At 40.5% G+C, this 21,695-nt stretch overlaps 2 protein-coding genes across 2 annotated transcripts; one reads left to right on the top strand and one right to left on the bottom strand.

The window, feature by feature from the left end:
• Window positions 1-2,772: 2,772 nt before the first annotated feature.
• txndc12 (thioredoxin domain containing 12 (endoplasmic reticulum)) lies at window positions 2,773-6,015 on the top strand. The gene is made up of 7 exons (XM_063218955.1): window positions 2,773-2,982; window positions 3,557-3,617; window positions 3,754-3,806; window positions 3,915-3,988; window positions 4,345-4,414; window positions 4,889-4,972; window positions 5,148-6,015. The coding sequence occupies exons 1-7, from the start codon at window positions 2,886-2,888 to the stop codon at window positions 5,225-5,227; spliced, it is 519 nt and encodes a 172-aa protein (XP_063075025.1). The 5' UTR covers window positions 2,773-2,885; the 3' UTR covers window positions 5,228-6,015.
• A 2,390-nt stretch (window positions 6,016-8,405) lies between these two features.
• Window positions 8,406-19,763, bottom strand: gipc2 (GIPC PDZ domain containing family, member 2). Its single transcript, XM_063218954.1, has 6 exons — window positions 19,196-19,763; window positions 13,169-13,354; window positions 11,915-12,095; window positions 11,548-11,660; window positions 11,365-11,446; window positions 8,406-11,072 (listed from the first exon to the last, which is right to left on the bottom strand). Exons 1-6 carry the CDS (start codon window positions 19,466-19,468, stop codon window positions 10,921-10,923), a joined length of 987 nt encoding a protein of 328 aa, XP_063075024.1. The 5' UTR covers window positions 19,469-19,763; the 3' UTR covers window positions 8,406-10,920.
• Between the last annotated feature and the right edge of the window lie 1,932 nt (window positions 19,764-21,695).

The raw sequence follows: 21,695 nt of genomic DNA, 5'->3' as shown, positions 1-21,695 counted from the left end.
CAACACGCTGAATGCACTAGCGTGCGATACATGCTCTAAAGTAGTCAGTGGTTTCAGTTGTTCCTTCTATATGTCTAAATGTTGGCAGGCTTTGTTCTACATTGTTTCTCAGTGGTGTTGTCCCTTTCTGTCTCTTGCTGTTTTTTTGTAAATGGAATTGTTTTTCAATAAATGAAGAACTTCAAAAAACTATTTGGTTAAGGAAATCACATTATACTGTGCTGTGTGCGTCACAAAAAAACAGCAAATCGTAACAGGCGTGGGTTTGTGCATACTGGAGCCTCTGGCTTACTCACTGGTCTCCTTCAGGACCTGATGAATAGACTGCCACAGCCAGGCACACACCTTCTGCTACTTCTGTTGCTGCTTGTGCTCCAGCTGCTGAGAAAGTAGCCGTGCAGAGGTAGGGGGAGAGAGTGGTTAAATTGTACTTGGAATCAAAATCTGAATAAAAACAGCTTTTAGTATTGTCAAGAACACTACCGTTCATAAGGAATCTGTCTAGCTCACTGCTACATCTTACACAACATATGTCACCTTGGTTTCTTTTCTTTGTGTTTGTCCATGACCAGACAAAGTTTGGAGGTGTGGTGAAGACTAGTGAGCAGACAAACAAAGTTCCTGCTTCAATAATTTACTATTACAAGTTACAATTTAACTTGTAATAATAAATTATTGAAGCGGGAACCTTCAATGTTAGATGCACCTAAATGTCCAAAGCTAAAATGGCAATCCAATGAAGTCCCAAATTAAAACCCCTGTTTGTGCAAACAGAGTGCAAGCAACTAAATAGAGCAGCAAGTGAGCACCCAGCAGCAGCAAGCGAAGGAAGCATCAGTAGAGGCAGCAAGCGGGTCAGCAGCAGAAGCAGTGAGCTTTGCACAACATGCCCAGGTTACCGTCCCTTCCAGCAGTTTGTTCCTCCCCCTTACTTCACTGGCACTGGCCGATGCCTCCGAGGGCAAGAGAAAGAGAAATGGTCTCAGCAGTAGCAGAATCTTTAATACGGCAAGTATTTCAAAAGCGTACTTACGTTGCCTGGGTGTGTCTTAACCACGATCCAGATACAGGATTGAGAGCGATGCGTACACTGTGTGGAAACCACAATCCGATGGCGTGCCCTCCGTTCTGTTCCACCTGCTGTGCTGTGACCTCTCTGCCGTGCTGTCTCTCTTCTGGCTGGTCGATCTGGTCTTCTCTCTGGATCCCTGTAAAAGAAAGCAGCCACACCTCCCCCGACCAGTAGCACATTGAGCCTACCAACCTGTGTCTTAGAGTTTATAATAGAATTGCTTTGACATTGTCCGATCCTTGGCACCTGCAAGTCGTTAGCAAACACAGCACCCCAATTAAAAGACACAACAAACAAGCATTTCACAGCATAAGTGAGTACACCACAAACTACTGAAAAATCACAGCCAAGTCAGATCATTGTTTTCAATCAGTCCAATCAGCTGGTCACTGCCTCCTCCCCAGGAAAAAGCTGAGGATAGTTGGTTATCAAATGGAAATGCATATGCAAACAAAAATCAAAACAAAACGTGAAACCAAACATTGCATACAATAGGGTAAAAGCAATACTAAAAATACACACTGTCACACATGTAATATCATGTAGTATACAATTCAACACACTACACACAATGCGACAATAAATAAAATACAATAATACATACAAGAATATCGTAGGAAACCGATTACTGTAGTAATTGCTCACTTACTAGAACTAGTTCACTACTGGTGTGTATATCCCAGATTATATGTTAAACTAGGTTTTAGGCTTTAAGTTGGCAGGCTTATTAGTACATTCATTTTAGTGATGATGCCCCTTTCCCATAGAACCCGTTGAACTTTAGAAAAAGATGCCAACATGTTTTAAGGGTGTAAAATCAATCAGGTTATATCTAGAGAATTCATCATAAGCTTGACTTGCTGGTTAGCACTAGCGAGTACCAGTTCTGTACAACAACAATGTGGTCCAAACGTGTATCTAAGACACAAGGGTTGCGCTTGGAATACGAAACCATCTTATAAATTCCATTATACGATTTACTGTTTGTAATGACCGTGCTGAAAATGTGATTTATGTCCCGTTTGATTTTATGCTAGATAGTTGACATTAACACTAGCTAGTTAGCTAATATTTGCAACTTTGTATTTAACAATTAACAGTATGCACGGAGAATATCCCTCTATATACGAGTGTACGTGTTTATTGTAGTACACACACCACAATATTACACAACAATAAAAACAGATGAAGACACCGTGGAGATGATTTAGGACCTAATAGCTACCGCCGTTTTCCTCGAGGATCGCAGGGCTAAATATGGGGACTCACTAGAACGACGCCCTTTCGGTACTTACCGCTTACGTCATACGACCCTAAACCTAACCCTAACCCTAACCTTAACCCTAAACCTAACCCTAAACCTAACCCTAACCTTAACCCTAACCCTAACCTTAACCCTAAACCTAACCCTAACCTTAAATCGCTTGTTTGAAATATTTGATTACCATGTGAAGTCACGAGAGGGCGTCAAACTAGTGGGACCCCTAAATATGGGCGCTCTTGTTGAAGCTCGCGCGATTCACCTCTTCCGGCATTTCAACCAATCAGCACTCATAATCGCAACATCCAACCATATTCATTCAGGGCATAATGTGCTATTCGGTCATTTTCCGAACGTGATATTTTGCCAGCATGTGACATTCTCCATTGGAGGCCGGGTTGCAACCCTGTTTTACTGTCTACGGGAGTGTCATAACCAAACCGTATCGATTGATTGGCTGGGAAGGAGCTGTGATCTGTTTCAGAGCTGTGCTCTTGTTTCCGTAGTAGGGCAAGCTAACGGTGAAGTTCACATGCTGTGAGAAGTACTACAATGCAGTCTTCAGTGAGGAAAATAGCATTATTTTCATTTCTACCAGTTTTCCTGGTATCACAGTATGGGAGAGTCTCTGCTGAAGGAAATGGAAAAGGTGAGTTTCACGAACCAGTGTTAGCCAACATGGAATGCAGGAAAATCCAGTGAGCTAGTTACGATAGCGACTGGGTGCTAGTCACACACACTTAAAACTCTGATGTAAATCTCTCCTTTGACTAACATATCTACAATGCACCGACCAGAGACTTGTTTGAGCTCGCGATAAAGCATTACAGTCTAGCAATGACCATGTAGCTAAATAGCCTCTCTCTAGTGTAGCCAGCTAACCGCTACATCTGGATAACAGCTAACACAGCAGCAGTAACAAACCCTTGTAAGGGTTGTAACTTTCTTCCAACCCATGGGGCTAGTCGATCATTCAGGTTACAATAATGATGTCTGCAAGTTTGTTCTGCTGCAGGATATGCGGTTGATAACTGAGTCATTGTAACTGTGTGTGTTGTTTCTGCGAATAATGTGCCCCAGCCCTCAACTTCATTCATTCTGTGTTGGTCTTGGGCGTGACTATTTAATGGCAGTTCTAGTTCTCTAATACTACTAGAACTGCGCGCACAACTACTGGTCAAACCTTTGGCTCATCAGAAGCCACTTTACATTGTGTATTTTAGGGTTTGGAGACCATATCAACTGGCGTTCCTTAGAAGATGGGAAAAAGGAGGCAGAAGCAAGGTAACTTGGTGTTTTACTTTCTTATTAAACGTTAGAACACTATGAACACATAGAGCACTATGTTGTTAATAACAATACTCCTAGTTTAATTCAGCTATCTCTACTTGATGTATGACTGTTTGGCATATTTCTGCAGTGGGCTGCCTCTGATGGTGATCATTCACAAGACTTGGTGTGGCGCATGCAAAGGTAAGTCATTAAAACTACTAATGGAGATTAGAATGTATAGAATGGAAAAAAACATTTGTTTACAACTGGAATGTAGTCACTGCAAACTTTCTCCCCTCTCGTTTTTAGCTTTGAAGCCAAAGTTTGCTGAATCAAAAGACATCTCCGAACTTGCCCACAACTTTGTGATGGTGAATCTTGAAGTAAGTGCTCACTTTTGAGAATGTACTGTATGCATGTTACTATAATGTCATATTTGTCAATTGGGGTCAGATTTGTCACTGACAAGACGGGACTAAGAACAAGTCAGTGTTGAAAATGGCAAAACAAACAATCAAACATGAAATAGACACCTGTCCTGTAAGTGTTCTCCCAAAGTATCAGGTTTGTTCAGGGTTCTCCCACACTAAGAACAATTTCCCCCTTGGATAACTCCTTTCAGAGTCTGTAATACTACCCACGACCGGACACCATGAAACCACTGTTTTGTCGGACAGTAGGTCGCGCCGTATGCTCTCATAGTATCATTCATCATGGTGTGTCTTTGTCATGTTATCAGGATGAGGAGGAACCTAAAGATGACCAGTTCAGCCCAGATGGCGGCTACATTCCCAGAATTCTTTTTCTTGGTAAACGATTTAACGCATCATCTTTATTTTTCAGGCTGCATGTCTGGTTGAAATGAGTATTCAAATCGTTTCTGTCTAGAACGTTTCCTGTGTTATTTCGGAGTTGCAACCCTCTGATTGATGGATTCCTAAAAAAATGTGAAACATTGTTATGTACTGTTTGTCTTGATCAGTCTTGGTCGCAAGTCAGAATCCCACTCTATTTTCCAGCACAATCATTCATGGATAAAGGGCCTTAGACAAGGCATTAAACCTCACTTTTCTATGGACTGTGTCCTGTATGCTAAACAAATGTAAATCACATTGGATGACTGTGTTTGAGTATAATGTAATTCATTTAATAATGCTTAAGGTGCATTTAGGTCTTATTCACAATACTAATCATGTGCACAGCTGTCTAGTACATGTACAGTACATTGGTATGCAATGCATTCAATTCCCTCAGGGTCAGTAATGCATCTGTGTCTGCTCTAGACCCTAGTGGTAAAGTTCGCAGTGAGATAACCAACAAAAATGGGAACCCAAACTACAAGTACTTCTACAGCAATGCAGATCAAGGTAATCATTGTTGTTGCATATTCATTTTTTGTGTATGAATTGAAATCAGTACCATTATTTGTGACTGAGTAATCATTGTAATGTCTTCATTAGTTCTAAGCATTTTGGTGCTCTGACTATGCTGGAGATTGTTTACTATATTAACCACACGTCTTGTGTTAACTTTCTTCTGAAGTTGTGTCCGGTATGAAGGAGGCCCAGGAGAAACTGACCGGTGATGCCTTCAGGAAGCAACATGTTGGGGATGAGCTGTGAGAGCTACAAGGAAATATGCAGATATCCACGAGGGTACATCATGCCAAAACATGATTAGTCTCTCCATCACCATCGTCCACTCCTCACCACTACCAACAAACCTTGACTACAGCATTAGCGTTGTTCATTCATGAACCCTCTGGTCTGTGTAGCTGCTGAACCCCTGAAGACTACACCAGATGAATCAGGCAGATGGTGCTCTTGCTGGTGAGCAATGCATTTTGAGAACCAAAGCTGACATCACTTTGTCTCTGCTGATTTCACGAGGTGCTATTTAGTCTGTGTGTGTGTTTTCTCTGTCATTGTCATGAACTGCAATATAAAGGAGTGTAAAGCCCTGTACATATATGATGTAGATAACCTGAAACATGCACGGTTGAAGTAATACGTCATCCCTTTACCTACGGCTGTGTCTGTCCAAGTCATTCAATCTGCTGCAGTCAAACTGTTTTAAAGGGCCTTAGGTACTTATTCTTATTATAGGTAAATCTTCATAGTACACTACTGAACAAAAAGCAATTGCACACATTATGTTCATCCAAATATGTTAATCTCTTTATTCCTGCCAAATTCAAGGATTTTAAGTCCCAAGTTATATAATGGCCTTGGTTTTGTAGAATACTTTTTATCTGTGGAAATGTGAACTGGCCTTTAACACAAATTGGCTGCCCGGAAATATGCCATTATGGACTGATCTGTGTTACGAAAAGGCATTTGCCACACTGTATTTTCTACATATACTGTATGTATGCAGCCAAGTTTAAGAATAAATGGACAACTTTTTTTAACGATGTGCTTGGTCTTTGATTCCTGTTAATGTCTGTTAGGTGCTGGTTCAGTGCATTGCTAATTTTGGTGTCTGACGTAATGTAGGACTTACTACTGTGTGTGTGTGCGCGCACACTCGTGTGAAACCATGCACCTTCTTGACAGCTCCTAGAGCTGGTGTGTGAATGTGAGAATCTGTTTGTGTATTTAAAGCACTTTGAGTCAACCTTATAGTTGTGATATTGTGCCATATAGATACATTTGATTGATTATGCACTGTAGTCTGTAAATGTTCCTTGACATCAGCCCTCCTTTGGATTTACAGCTGTCTTGGCAGAGGCGGAGCTACAGTATATCACGAAAGTGAATACACCCCTCACAGTTTTTACAGATTTTCGAGTATATCTTTTCATAGGAAAGCATTACAGAAATTTCACTTTGACACAATGATTAGTGACCTTTTAACAACTTATTTAACCGCTTACATTTCTTGTTCACTCAGAAAAAAACAAAATACAGCCATTAATGTTTGAACATGTACTCACAAAAGTGAGTACACCCCAGATTAAAATCCGGTAGAGAAGGGGCTGTGTTGGCTTGAATCGTCTTGAAATTAAACAAAATGAAAAGGGATGAAAAGGGAGGTCAGTGTGCGTTTCAAACTTTCTTTGCATTGAACCTTTACATTTTGAGTCTGCATCTGGCTTAAATAGATTGGTGTGAGATTTGAATGCAATCCTATGGAGAATATCATGATCTGCTTCAGTAGTCACAGTGCATGTTGACATGCATGTTTCTTTTAGGTGTATTTCAGATTGCCAATGTTGACAGCATTCATGCATCCCCAAACCATGTCAGTCCCACTACCATGCTTGGCTATTGAGAGGATACGCTTTTTTTTTGTAAAACTCACTTGTGTACCACCACACATGCTTGACACCATCTAAAGCAAATTTGTTCATCTTGGTCTCAAGAGAGATGAACAGACAAAGGATAGGCCTATGGATCACTGGAACCATGTCGTGTGATCTGAAGAGACCAAGATAAACAAATATACTTTAGATGGTGTCAAGCATGTGTGGCGGTACACAAGTGAGTTTTACAAAAAAAGTGTATCCTATCAAAACCCAAGCATGGTAGTGGGACTGACATGGTTTGGGGATGCATGGATGCTGTCAACATTGGTAATCTGAAATACACCCAGGGTGCGATTTGTAGGGGGGGATGGGGGGGGATTGTCCCCCCTTCTGGTCATGATATCGCCACTTTTTCTACATGATTTTATCACAGTTCAGTGTAATTCCATTGATATTGCTTACAATCTGAAACAAATCCCCCTTTCTGGTTTTCCGACAAATCGCACCCTGAATACACCTAAAAGAAACATGTCAACATGCACTGTGACTACTGAAGCAGATCATGATATTCTCAATAGGATTGCATTCAAATCTCACACCAATCTACTTAAGCCAGATGCAGACTCAAAATGTAAAAGTTCAATGCAAAGAAAGGTTGAAACGCACACTGATGACCTCCCTTTTCATCCATTTTCATTTCGAGACGATTCGAGCAAACACAGCCCCTTCTCTACCGGATTTTAATCTGGGGTGTACTCACTTTTGTAAGTACATGTTCAAACATTAATGGCTGTATTTTGTTTTTTTCTGAGTGAACAAGAAATTTAAGCGGTTAAATATGTTGTTAAAAGGTCACTAATCATTGGGTCAAAGTGAAATTTCTGTAATGCTTTCCTGTGAAAAAATATACTCACAAATCTGAAAAACTGTGAGGGGTGTACTCACTTTTGTGATATACTGTATAGGGTGGACGATCAGGGCATTTGGCCCAGGGCACTCTTGCATTGGTGGTGGGGGCCCTATTATGACTTTGGCAGGCCATATGGGGGGCCCTATACGTTTTTTCCACTGGGGCCCTGTGTAAAATTGTTCCACCACTGGGTCTTGGCTAAAGTGGCTGGTAACTAGGAGTGTATGCGATCATAACTTCAGGGTGCAGGTAGATTAATTATGAAGGAAGTTCAACAGAGAAAACGTCTCTTCAAAGACCTTTCCTAAAGTGTATATAATACACCCTGCAGATTAACCAAAGCATGTTATTTTGTTACCATAGCATTTTGACATTTTTTGCTCACAGTTAAAGAAAATAAAGGAAGGTTAGTGCCCTACTTTTGCCAGCGTATGCACAGCAACCCCCTTTCCCATTTTACCAGTGACTGACAACCTCTTATGGATATCCATTAAGGGGAAGAAGTAAATTGCATGTTTCACCCAGAAAAATAATGATTATGGTAAATGCTCACAAGCATTGGCAACCAGATGGGCATGGGATAGTCGACCTTCACCTGCCTGTACAGGTAAACGATTTTGATTTAATGAAGAAAACAACAGCCTTTCAAGTGCCCAAGTTTATTGAATTAAGACCATAAAAATGTTTTCCTTTTGCATACATCTTAAAACAATAATAATTGAATAAATTAAAAAGATCAAAAATACAATTGTATATCTACCAACTTACAAGTGTACATGTCAGGACTCTGTACAAAACAAACTAACAATGTAGGAATGTTAGTTTAAACATCTATAATCCCCCTTTCCGTGTGGACTGATACAATATCAGCAATGCTAAAGAAAAGTTCACATTATACAATTTTAACCAAACCACCACTGTAGTACCAACTCTGTATTGCTATTATTTAATATGGTGCCACTCATGTTCAGAGCAAGTAGAGCTAAAAGGCATTCTCGTCCTCATACACACATCATCATAACCATACAGATATAGAAAAGGCAGTTACGGAAAGAAAAGTCGGACCGTGTTGCTCGCTATTCTAGCCCAGTATTCACCACAAGGTCTGCACACTAACTATAGTTGGTTAACAACAGGTCTGTATGCCAACTATGTACACAAGGTTGTGATTCATTCTCCAAACAATTCACTAAATTAGACAAAATCGACAATCCATATATGAAGATAACTGAAATGATGGCACTCAATATACCAATTTATATTACCTCAAATAATATGAGATATCTAGGCATAAATATTTCTTCCAGGGTATCCTTTAAAGCTGTACCACTAAAGCCTTAAATATGGATACATTTGCGCAACGCACACGCACACGCACATTCCAAATAATTCACTCCTTACAGAGTGCCCACAGGTTAGGAAAATTCTAGAATATTGTGGAATGTCGTAATTTCAGTTAATGCTATTCCAGACTGGGAAAGTCCATCAATTAGATGATTTTTGCCCACAATCAGGGATTACCGGGGAATATCGGTAGAGGTTTAATAGCTAAAACCTGTGTATCTGTGCAAGTCATTCGTTTTGACATAGTCCTCCATATCCATATGATGTAGAAAACTAATAACATGTGCTTCCGAAAGTTCACTGTAATGAATATTGGGCGTTTCCTCAAGAAAGTCATGGAAATTCAGATTTTAGGTCAGGGAAGGTCATGGAATTTTACATCCGACTGGGAGTGAGAAGCCTGTCATTAATAAAATTAGCTGATCACCTTTGTTGAGACCAGACTTTCACTTTCTTAATGTGAAATCAATTTAATTATGGACAAATTAAAGACTGTAAAAAGAAACCACCCCGTGTCAAATTGGTCGCACTGTTAAGACACAAAAAAACTGCTGTTTAATATCAATAGAGCAGGCAGAATGCAAAAACTTTACCAACTCTGATCTCTTAGTTCTCAACACAATTCAACAATATATTCTTTTCAAAAACACTACAAGTTAACTTTGAAGATACGGGTCAATGTACAAAATAATCAGACAAAAAGAAAAAATGTGAAACGTTTATGAAAAAAGTGTGCTATAATTTCAGTGTGAGAGTTTGGACGGAAGTGCGGTTGAATCTCTACATTCTGACTTATAAATGCTCCCTTACCACAGAATTCTAGATCTCTCTCTCTCTAACATTTTTCAGTGGATGGCATTGCTGAGGCAAAATGGATATTCAGTGTTTGTCCAATGCTCTGACGGCAGTTCAGATTATGAAATACGGTACACTTACAGTGGCTAGAAAAAGTACGCAAACCATTTGGAATTACTTTGATTTCTTCATGAATTTGGGATAAAATGTGTTCTGATCCTCATGTAGTTCACAACAAATACATTCTGCTTGAACTAATCATTTGTTCATTCATTTATTCATTTGCTTATGGAATACAGCATTCACAGTGAAAGGTGGAAAAGGTCATTAGCCAATGGGTTCACATACTATTTCTACCTCACACTGTGAATATTTACATGTTGTGTTCAATGAAAATGAAAATGTGTCATTTTTGTGCATTTCAAGTTATGGAGATCAGGGCACACTTTACGATCAGTTCAATCTGAAATCCAATAAATTCCAAAAGGGTTCACATATCTGTTATATCCACTGTAGAGTAGCATGTGTCCTGTCTCTGCCTTTAATGTGCAGTGCCCAGCAAAAATGAGTACCTTCTGAAAAGTAGCATTGAACAATATTTTGATAATCACACAAGTTATTTCCAAAATGTGCATAGACTAAGTTTAATACAATATCTATTGAGCTTAGAATGGTATGGTTAATAATTTAAAAACTCCCCATGGATGATGGAAAAAGAATTCAGATCAGGCGTCATACTTAATCACTAAATCACTTTCACCACTCCAGAGAATAAGCAGTGTACCACCGAAATTTCCTCATAAATGAAAAATGTGTAAAAATAAGTCATTATATATCTGTTTTAAGTTCAATGGATGTTGTATTACATTTAGCCTGTGCATATTTTAGATACCTTTTGTGTTTATTGCAATATTGTTCACAGTGTTGCTTTACAAAAGTCGTGTACTCACTATTGCTGTTCAATGCATTGCTGACACAGAATCCCATTGGCTGCTCTGGTCTAGTCCAGTCTTTCAGCTTCAAAAGCGTCCCTGCTTGGCATCACCAATGGCCCCCCAAACATCAAAGACAAATTCATCAGGGAAGGCGAAGTCTCCAAGGGTTTCATCCAGGGCCATCGCAAACTCATCTGGGTTACTTTTATCTTTGCCCACTTCTACCATGGTAGCAGCTGAAAAATCAAAGAGCATAGACTTAAATTACATTTACATTACACTACAATCATATCCAACATCAGTACCAGATACAAGGTGCACAGGAAATATACAGAACAACAGGTGCAGATGCAAAGAAGGGTTAGTTTAAAAAAAACAAAAAACTTAAATAGCAATTTGTCCTGTCATCACTGATGTCTTGCATATATTTTTTGTCAATCTGCTTATGTCCATTCTCAACTTATGATCTACGAGCTGATTAGAAAGTTGAATCATTACACAGTTTTAGCTGTTCAATCAGACACTAACCTAACTCTGTGTCCCGGATTCCCATATAACTCTCCAGGAGATCATCCACCTTCTTCACTGCCTTCTCCTCAAACTCTGTTGGCTGGAGAACATTAAAGTCAAGCATTAGCAATCACATGTTCACGTTCTTGTTCATAAATGACACATGGCCTGAGTGATAAGTACTCTGCTTTTAGTTCTTACCTCTTCCTCAACAGTAGCAGGCCCTTTAGAGCGCAGTCTCAAAGTTCCTCTCCCAGAGGCAATTTTGTTCTCACTGGCAGGTTTGGCAGCACCCCTTCTTGGCTCCAACATGTCTAAAGAAAGATATAACAAACATACTTTTTGAAGAAAAAAAATACTGTATATACGTATATTTAATAGAGCTTTTTGTGCCATCATTTGGCAAGGTTGGGAAATGACCCAGGCCAAATTTGATTCTGGGTTCCCATGGTCAATCATGCCCGCATACGGTGTGGGTGTTTTAGCACAGTGCATCAGAGCACCACCTACAAACGGATACTTAAAAAAAAAAAAAAAAACAGCTTCAGTTAATATATGTAATGCTCACCAAAAGCTTTCATGGGCTCCACCAGTTTCAGAGTGAAGGCCTCGCCTTTAGGTAGCTCTTTCAGCATCCGGGCCACCTCATAGTGCCGTGTTCCGACAATGTTCTTTCCATTGATGCACTCTATGTGGTCGCCAACACAAATCACCTTCACAGTGTCTACCACACTGCCCTCTTTGATGCGCTGTAAAAAAAAACACACACACACACACACTTAATTGTGATTTCCAACTACATTCTACCTGGCTAGCAATTACTGTATGGTGTTGGGGAACACGCTACAGAGCACTGATGGCTGGGTAGCATTTGCTTTTCATAAAGTGTTATTATATTATTATTGAATTGTATGAAGTTTTATATTATTAAATTATCATTAAGTTAGCGGGGCAAAGAATTGCCCAGCAACAAGCAGGCTAGCAAGAACGACTTGACTGCAAAATTCTATGCAGCGTTACGGGTATGGGCGGACACCTTCTCATATTTAAAAAAAAAAAAAAGATAATACCTGTGTAAAAGATTGCTCCTCGAGAATCTTAAATACAGTAGTACTATAGTCCTACATCATTTAAAAACAAAATATCTTGTAATCTAAGATGTCTGTCCTACACAAACAATTTGTGCATGGTAAAAGAAACTAATTGTAAATTCACACAGAAAGCCACTTATGACCAACATGGCAAAAGAGCTTCAGCTGAACCCTCTAACTGATCAAAAACTATTACCTGAGATGACAATGAGGTCAAATGATTACTAACTCTTAGCAATTTATCAAGTGGACAGGCAAAATACAGTTAATGCACAAACTGTGTTTAAGATATTTCACCATTAAGAGGTCACTGTATGTGCCGTGTCTTTTGCAAAGCATGCAGTGCTCTTCGAACAACACAGAGAGGCACCCTTTCTCAGTTTTTAAACTAGTTTATCCTTAAAGCCATCTGCTTAGATCTCGGTAATCGGCTACGAATGGAACAATCTTGGTATTATCCTGAAATAAATTATTATTTTTTCACACAGTCCTTAACACACCGAGATAAATATACACATGTATAACAGCTATAAGAGGGATGTTATGTAAGAAAATACTATTGTGTGTAAATGCCTCATTTGATTTTCACTGTACACACCCATTTCATACTATATAACACTACAGTACATAGCTGTGCACTTTAAGAGGACCGCCTCAGTGTACCTTGATAAAAGCACTGTACACACCTATTTCACACTATAATACTATACAGCTGTGCACTCTCAGTGTACCTTGATAAAAGCGTAGCCAGCTCCATTGTCTGTGATGGTGAGCCCCAAGGCGTCCTCAGCCTTGAGGATCTCCACCTCCTTCTTCTGCCCTTTAATGTGTGCGAAGATGAAGTCCTCCAGGCCGATCTGCCCACCCAGCAGCTTCTCCATGTCAATCTTGTGGGTGTTCAGGGTGCAGAATAGAATCTGTAGAGACATCGGCCTATCAGGATCATCGCTTAAAAGGATATGAAATATCTATACTGTATATAACATATGTGCTTTGATTTACTAGTGAGAGGAAGGTCAATAGGGGTTGAAAAGCTCTACACTGTATAGTTTTAGAGGATGAGCAACAGGGCCTTTCACAAACTGACGTATAAAAAAACCCATTCAGATAAAAAGAGGAGCAATGGGATGACAGACAGGCGTACTGACAGACATATGTACTTTTTATTTTTGTTTTGTTAATCCTACTCCTCAACGGCACTCCACACACCCTCTCAAATGTATCCAGTATCAACCCAGGGGTGCATTTCTCGTAACCGTAGTTGCTCACAACATTAGCTACTTTGTTGTTTGCAATGCAATTTCCCATGGGCAACTACCCAAGTTGCTAACTGGCTAACAACTACGCTTTCGAGAAATGCACCCCAGACAGATAAGGTGACCTTCTGGACTTTTCCTCTGAATCAGAAATCTGGCATAACACCTTGGGGCACAACTCCCTGGCAGAGCAGGGTCTGAAACATGAGGCTACACGTCACAGTTGTTTCCCAATTTAAAGTCCTCCTGGCAGCACATGGCAGGGGGGGGGGCGGTTGAAAAGGTGGGAAACTTCCAACAGTGTATTATTTATTACCAAACTAATAATACTGACTGACCCACATGCACACACGGGAATCACTATGACCAGTCTCTGGTAACCCCAGGAAGACTATCACAGACATTTATGGCATTGGCGTGACTCATGATTTGAAAGACATTCCAGGTACAGTAAGTCTGACCTTTGATCGGTTAGGTAAGACGGTAGTTGTGGAGATGGGGAGCTGTCCCGTGCTGCTGTGTACGTTGTAGTGCAGGGGTGGGGAACCTTTTTCATTCGAAGGGCCACTTCAAATTCATCCGAGGACCGTGCTATGAATACAAACCAGGATTTCCCCCTGGGTCAAAGACGTGCAAAATGAAATTGTCATTCAGTGTAACGGATACCTTCTGCTGACTGTAACTGTAATAAACATGACTCTTTTTATTTTATTTTTTACCAGTGAATTCATTAAAGCCTCGGCTGTCATCCATTCACTTGAAACAATTTAAAAATCATGTTTTTTTACCGTTACAGTCAACAGAAGGTATCCGTTACACTGAATTGACCCCCCTGCACTTTAGGCCTATATTGAAGGCAGCAACTTTTAAAACAGACACCACCTTCTCTAGACCCCCTGAATACAACTTAATCGTATTGAAAATGCAATTTCTAAGATTCCTTTACAAAATAATTCATATTTCATGTGAAGCTGCATAACATTAAAATTATATCGGGGGCCGGATAAAACGGCCTCAAGGGCCATAAACGAGACATAGGTTCCCCACCCCTGTTGTAGTGTATAACTCTTTGGTGGCAAAGAGGCTCCGGACACAACCAGCCTGTTTTCTTGGCTTCCTTTGTGTTGTGTACAGCCAGCACTGTGGACATCAGCTGACACAGACACAGTACTGTTGCCCGGGGTTACCAGAGCATAAAAACAGACTGGGATTAGAGGGGGGAGCTGTGGAGAGGTGGTGGGATAGGGGCCATGTTTCTGAATTTGACAGGGAGGTAGAAATGACAGAGAGAGAGAGAGGGAGAGAAAAAGAGGGAGAGAGCCAGAGTAAAAAAGATGGCTACAGCAACTCAAAAGGGTAACAAACACACAGGTATGGAAAAAAAGTCAAAACCCGAGGGACAAGGCAGTGGTGAGGGAAAGAGAGCAAGGTTAGTGGGAAGCAGGCTGTGTGGCGGTGGAATAAGTAGATGCATTACTTCATGGCTCAATGTGGGAAAACGACAAAAGCGAGAACATCTTGTGCGGAAGAGTGTGGGTGGCTTCACGACAGACACCTACTCACCGTTACCAAGGCAGCCTGTTACATCACACCATCTCTCTCACTGTTTCTATCTCTCTCACACACACATGCGCACACAAAGTTCACTTTGGCTCTTGAAGGTGTATGTGTGTTGTGATCTTCCTCTCTAAGACAGTGGTTCTTAACCGGCGGTGCGCCAGAGATTTCAGGGGATGCACAGAGATTTGTTTGTGTTGAGGTTGTCACCAAAATTCTGCTATCAAACATTATATTTAGGTCAAATCAATACCAAATGAAATGTTTTGGTCCCCATGTAAATTCACAAAGGTATTGATTAATGCCTCAAGCAAGAATCGTAATTTATCACTGAAATCATTTTTAGTGCGTATACACGTGTAGACGTTTGGGTTGGGGGTGCGTGGCTAGTCTTGGGCACAGGTAAGGGGATGCATTAAGAAAAAAAGGTTGAGAACCACTGCTCCAAGACATGGCTAGAGTATTAGTGGTGTGTTGCCTTGGTGAGGTGCCCTGCTCATGTGATTACCACACCCCCATGGTTCCTCTAAGACTTTAAACTCACTCACACAACACCAACACTACTGCCCCAACGATGACCTAAGACACATCGTCCCGGCTCAACTTCAGACAGCTCCGAAACCATATCTCTGATACTGAAACCTGTCTTCTAGATGACCTGAGCAGACTATCAGTCAGGCAGTTCTCTGTTAGTCAACTTAGGTTTAAACTGGTATCAGGACACAGTGGTTTGTCCTTCTCACTTCTGCGTTAATTTATTTAACATTGAAAAGGCTTAATGATCTGCTTGTTATGAGGGGGGATTTTGGCACTGCTCATCAGCTCTGTCGTTCTTTGAGAATTTTAGAATTTCACTCTCACACCGTACTAGACTGGTTTCTTTGGCAACTGGACGCTATTTTTAGACAGTGTGGATACCACTCGTGCCTCTCTTTTACACAGAAACAAAAGGGTAGGCCCATTCACTGGCCCGCCCGGCAAAAGGGGTACAAAGGCTGTGCATAAATATAAGCTTAGTGCAAAAGAAATTGTTGTTGTAAAACATTTTCTTTCATAAGATCAAGGTATTAAACATTAACAAAGCCAGCCCTCTATAAATGCTGACAACACAAAAGTTAGGTGTTTTTTTTGCTTTTGGTGGGCATTCTCGACAGTGGAAGTTGTGTCCCAATTTAATCACTGATTGGTGGAGGCCATCTAACTTTGAAAACAGCAGTCCCCTTACACTGACTCGTCAACACACAAAGTGCTATACATTTGGTCTTCTTATTTATTATTATTAATAAACGTTTTCAATCTGAGTGGTGAACTCCCCTTCTTCCATGTTCTGGCTTTCACACATAATTCATTCAAGAATATCCATAGAAATTATTTATTAATCGGGTCTTGACATTAACTTTTTTGCTCCCCGGCCACTGTGGCAAGTGGTTTTTACCTAGTCACTAGCCATTTAGTCTTTCTGCTAGCCAAAGTTCCATTGACAGCAATTGATGCAGCTACTGTAATTGGTCACACCAAAGAATAAGTTACCTGTCAAACTAGCTAATGAGACTAAAATTGTTACTAGCCACAGCCACGTCTTACCAGCATTTGGCTGGTTGGCAGGTGTAAGTGTCAAGCCCTGTTATTAATGTATGAAATTTAAATGGCCCTATGTATTGAAAGGCAGACACACACCCCACAGCCATGTCAACTGAATTCCTAGATGTTGTGCAAACCTGTACGGTCTCAGCATGTTGACACATGAAAATACTTCTCTCTCTAATGGTTTCCTTTGAGGCAGACGAACACCAGGCAGTTCAGTTCAGAAAAACCTGTCCAACTGTTACTAGAGAACATATTCAATAGTCCCCTTCTAAAAAAAAACAACTAGTTTGGATATAGTCAGATAGGGTTCATTTGCATGCTCCACAAACATCAAACAGCCAATCCCAAAGAAGGCTCATATACATCATTGGGGCCACAGCTTCACAAGCAAAACTGCTCTTGAGCAAATATGCTATCAGTCAGTGTGCATATGAGATGGCGCCATTATGAGTCATTGTGTATGTGCATGTCCACTTACACTTGACTGGACCACAGGGAAAAGACGATATAGGCCTATGTCAGAAAAGACATGAAGTTGAAAGGGAATACTTTGTCACCACGTCCTTGCTTTTACCATGTAGCTAAATTTATGATGGCTCGTTTCCTAAACATGTAAAAACAAGTCAGAAGAATCAAAAAGCTCTCACAAATCCTTTTTCACTCTTTTGCCAAAAAGGCATGACAGGGAGATGGACTGTGGTGGATGTGTACGACCTTCTGAGACATTCAAACTCTAAACAAATGACTGCTGCGTAGATTTCAGGTGGGGAAAAAAGGGACACCCGAGTCATGTCATGTGACAACACATTTGTATCTCAGCCTCCCCGGCCATAAACAGACTTTGCCCTGTGTGGTAAAAAAGCGAGCCAAAGAGCCGTAGAGGTGACTGAAGAGGGATTATGTTCTTTCTGACTTTGGACCACACCTGCCTGCCTATGTCCACACACACATTGTTTTTACAGGTTAGACTCAAAGGGGCTAACACTAGCTTGATAGTCACATGCTTAAGTACAGAGGTGAGAAGGAAATGTTAGATATTTTAAGATTACAGCGTGTGAAGTATATTGTAAACAGCACTTTTTCACTAGAATACAGGAAGTATAAATGATAAACCAGGAAGTAGGAATGATAAAAATCAAGGCAGCTGTAAACTATTGGAAGACCCCAGGGCTTCAATCTGAAATTGATATAACATTAGAAGAGTCTATATTTGAACTCAGTCCAAAATAAATCAACTTCATATGTATGGGATAAGTAAAGCTAGTTTGCTGTCAAAACCTGCCTAACAAACTGCATTTGGTCTAACAAGTCTAACAAACTGCCTTTGGTTTAAAAAAAAAACTACAATAGGCCTACGTCATGGCCATTCCAGGCCACTTGCTTTGTTTGTCATTTGTTTAGGCCTATGTAGTGGTGGTGTACAAACAGTGCATTGCTTTAAAAGAGGTTCTTGGTGAATTCTAATTGAATAAGACTGAAGAAGATAAACCCCTTGGGATGCCTTTATCAGTCTCAATTAAGGCAGTGCCCACTGGGCAGGACACGGGGGACTTCCTGTGGGAATGAAGACTTTGGTGCATTTATTCCTGCCCCCAATGGTGTAAACTGCATGCAACAGCAACATGTCCAGTGGGTTGTCACAACAAATAGGCCTAGTTGATGGAAAGTTAGTTAGATCCAGAATACTGCATGTTTCAACAAAACCTAAAAAATGAAGACTATAGCCAAGATTAATACAATGCTGTAAAAGAGAAAATAAACTGAGCGTTTGATTGGAATTTGTTTGTTTCTTTGTTCTTTTGAAGGGGGTATTAGCCTAAAGCTGAGTCGAGTTATTCAAATAAAAATCAGGACTGCAAACTTTGCAAACAGAGTGGCGTCTGAAAAACAGACCATGATTCTGCACTCAAAACAGTTTAGATGTGATCTTCATAAACTCAGTGAAAATATATAGACTGCACGATTCATACAGGCTGGTTCCTGCTTATTTATTCCTACTCCTAATGGTAACGTGTAGCCTAAAATTGCATATGACCTAAATATAAGTATCACCACTGTTAGGATAAGAACATAATCCATATTCCAGTTAGCTTCAGCTACTTTTAGAACAAAGGTAGGAAAGGTAGGCTACAGACCAATGATACAGTAAGTAAGCTACAGACAGACTACTCCGTCATCACCCATTTACTTTACTTGTAGGTTTCTGTGCCAGGGCGCGCCTGTCGCGAACACACCTTCATGCCTCGGGCAAAGAGGCACTCACCATCTCGGTTTTAACACCAACAAAATAACTTCAAATCGTGTTGCAACGTAGGCTACACTTGGCTTTTTATGCTGGAAACTGTTTAGTGTATTTACCTCTGGTTGGCTTAAATTGAACGCCTCTGCAATTTTCTTGTACAGCTCTTTCACGTTCGTAAAACCCTCAATCCTGCCAGTAGGACTCCCGTGGGCGAGCTGCGTGTGGAACACCAGTTTCGGTCGCAGGCAGGCAGGTGGAGGTGGCAGTCCGCCACCATTCACGGCTGACTTTCTGGCGCTTCCATCTGTTGCTCCATCAACCTCTTCATTTTCTACCAAAGTAGAACTTTCTTTTGATTTGTTTTTCTTTTTTCTCAGTCCCAAAGGCATGCTCACTCTCCAAGTAAATCCACAAGGGGCACGAAGGTATACGCAGCGATCAACTAAAACATTTGAAAACAACCTGTTGCAAATCTTCCCTTTCCACTCAAATGCTCGGTTTGGTCTTCTGTTTGAAAGCAATGCCGTGCAGTTCAGGACGTAAAGAGTAATTATGCGGAATCGCAATGTCAGCTACCTTCTTCGTTTCCTATCTACCATAAAGTATGTTCGCAAGCTGTTGATTCGCAAACAATAGCGACACTGTTTCAAAATGCTCAGGACGCAGGCGCAGTGTTGTTGAACGCTCCTGATGGGGGAACAGAGCAATGAACAGATTATGATACGTCACACAGTGGTTGTGTACCTGTGTCAGGTAGCCTATTTGTATTTCGCAACTGGTGTAGGCCTACCTTAAATATGCTATTTTATTTCCACTATTCTTTAGTATACTTGTGGCTAAAACGTCTTTATAACATTTTTAACTTCTTATTCAGACAAAGAAAGTTAGCAGTCATAGACCTATGAGTTCCCTGGTAGTATTTCTCAACAAGGGCTAGATTACAGCCCTCAGGGGGTATTGGCTTGTGATGAGGTCCAGAAGGCGTTTTTTTTTTTTTTGAGAACCACTGAGCCACTATGACTGACCTCTAGGCTACATGGGATCACGTTATAGGCAGTAGGGGCCTAACACAGGCATACCTATAGCCTACCCAAATAACTATCTTTCATTTTACATTTTATCACCACTGCTTTTCTCTTTTTACACTAATGAATTCACAATAAATAGAAATTATTTAAATATTCAAGATCCATGTAAGAATTATTTAAGATTTAACTATGCGGACGACATGACCCTGGTCGGTCTTCTTCAAAAAGAGGGCATGGAGAGAGAGAGAGCAAGCATATATCAAGACTACAATAATGGTACCAATCAAGTCATTTACAAATAAATGTGAGTAAGACCAAAGAGTTAATCTTCCAAAATGGGCAGCGACATGGCACAATACCTGTTCATTGAAGTGCAAGCGGTTGAAATAGTCAATCATTTTAAGTATCTGGGTACACATTGACAGTGCACTCAATTTTTAGGTGAATTATGATTTTGTTAACAAAAAGTGTTCCCAACTGTATTTACTGCGTAAGCTAAACAGCTTTGGAGTAAGCAGCACTATAATTGAAATGGTATACAAGGGTCTAGTTGAAAGTGTCGATATACAGTATCATTCAACATGATTATGTGGTATGGCAATTTGAATTAACACCCAGAGGAGAACCAAACTGAACAGAGTGTAAGGTGGCCACAAAAATCATAGGGAAATCATAGGGGACTCTATGTACCAAGATAATATTTGAAGAAAAGCACTGGGGATGATCAGCGACCCTTCACACCCTCTGCATTGAGAATATGAGCCCTTATCCTCAGGGAGGTGCTTTAGAGTACCAAATTTCACTAGAAACATATACAAGAAATAATTTGTCCCAAATGCAGTTAATATGATAAACGAAGTGGGATTCATGTGTTAAATGAGTCATCTAGGTCTATTTATCTGGAGTACTATTCCTTGTAATGTTTTACTTTTTACATTCTTAGGTGCTAGCCACACAGGAATGTTTTTCTATGCCAATGACAACGTTCCCCTGGCCTAGCCATATGAAACCAGAACGGTAGCCCAAAACAAGTTTTTTGGATAATGGGTTCCAGAGTGCGAAAATTGATTTCACCTATTTATTCATCTATTTATTAGAGTGGGATTCCTGGTTATTATTGCATGGAAAGGAGTGTCTGTCTTAAATGTGTAACATCTTATTGAATGGACTGGTGACTGAGGTTATGAGTTAAGGTAATGGTGGAAAGCTCGCACATCCACAGGAACGTCTGACCTGGGAGCAGGACCACAAGTGACTAGACGATTCTGAGAAAAAAGTCCGCTGCACGACCAGGATTTCTTTTGCTCCCAATATTTAATTTTTTCGGGGTAAAACCCGAAACGTCACGAAAAAATAAAATATTGGGAGCAAAAGAAATCCTGGTCGTGCAGCGGACTTTTTTCTCAGAATCGTCTGAGGTTATGAGTTAGTCAAGCGGTTTTCAAAGTGGGGACCGGGGACCCCAGGGGGGCAGCGAGGGGGTGGTAGGGGGGCCGCACGCGGCAGGTTAAAAGTAAAAGTATTGCAAAACAAAATGGCCTCATTCATGTCATATTGAGCACTGCTATAGCCTATTTATTACATTATT

Source organism: Engraulis encrasicolus, chromosome 16, assembly GCF_034702125.1.
Source record: "Engraulis encrasicolus isolate BLACKSEA-1 chromosome 16, IST_EnEncr_1.0, whole genome shotgun sequence".
Taxonomy (NCBI): Eukaryota; Metazoa; Chordata; class Actinopteri; order Clupeiformes; family Engraulidae; genus Engraulis; species Engraulis encrasicolus.
Note: the sequence above shows the minus strand (reverse complement) of the source record. Positions and strands in the feature narration are given on the sequence as shown.

Coding starts and splice junctions, on each gene's coding strand:
- txndc12 (XM_063218955.1), top strand. CDS start 2,886: ATGCAGTCTTCAGTGAGGAAAATAGCATTATTTTCATTTCTACCAGTT. Junction 2,983..3,556: donor TGCTGAAGGAAATGGAAAAG/GTGAGTTTCACG, acceptor TGTGTATTTTAG/GGTTTGGAGACCATATCAAC. Junction 4,973..5,147: donor CTACAGCAATGCAGATCAAG/GTAATCATTGTT, acceptor TTTCTTCTGAAG/TTGTGTCCGGTATGAAGGAG.
- gipc2 (XM_063218954.1), bottom strand. CDS start 19,468: ATGCCTTTGGGACTGAGAAAAAAGAAAAACAAATCAAAAGAAAGTTCT. Junction 12,096..13,168: donor CTGGCTACGCTTTTATCAAG/GTACACTGAGAG, acceptor TTTTTTTTACAG/CGCATCAAAGAGGGCAGTGT. Junction 11,073..11,364: donor AATCCGGGACACAGAGTTAG/GTTAGTGTCTGA, acceptor TTGATTTTTCAG/CTGCTACCATGGTAGAAGTG.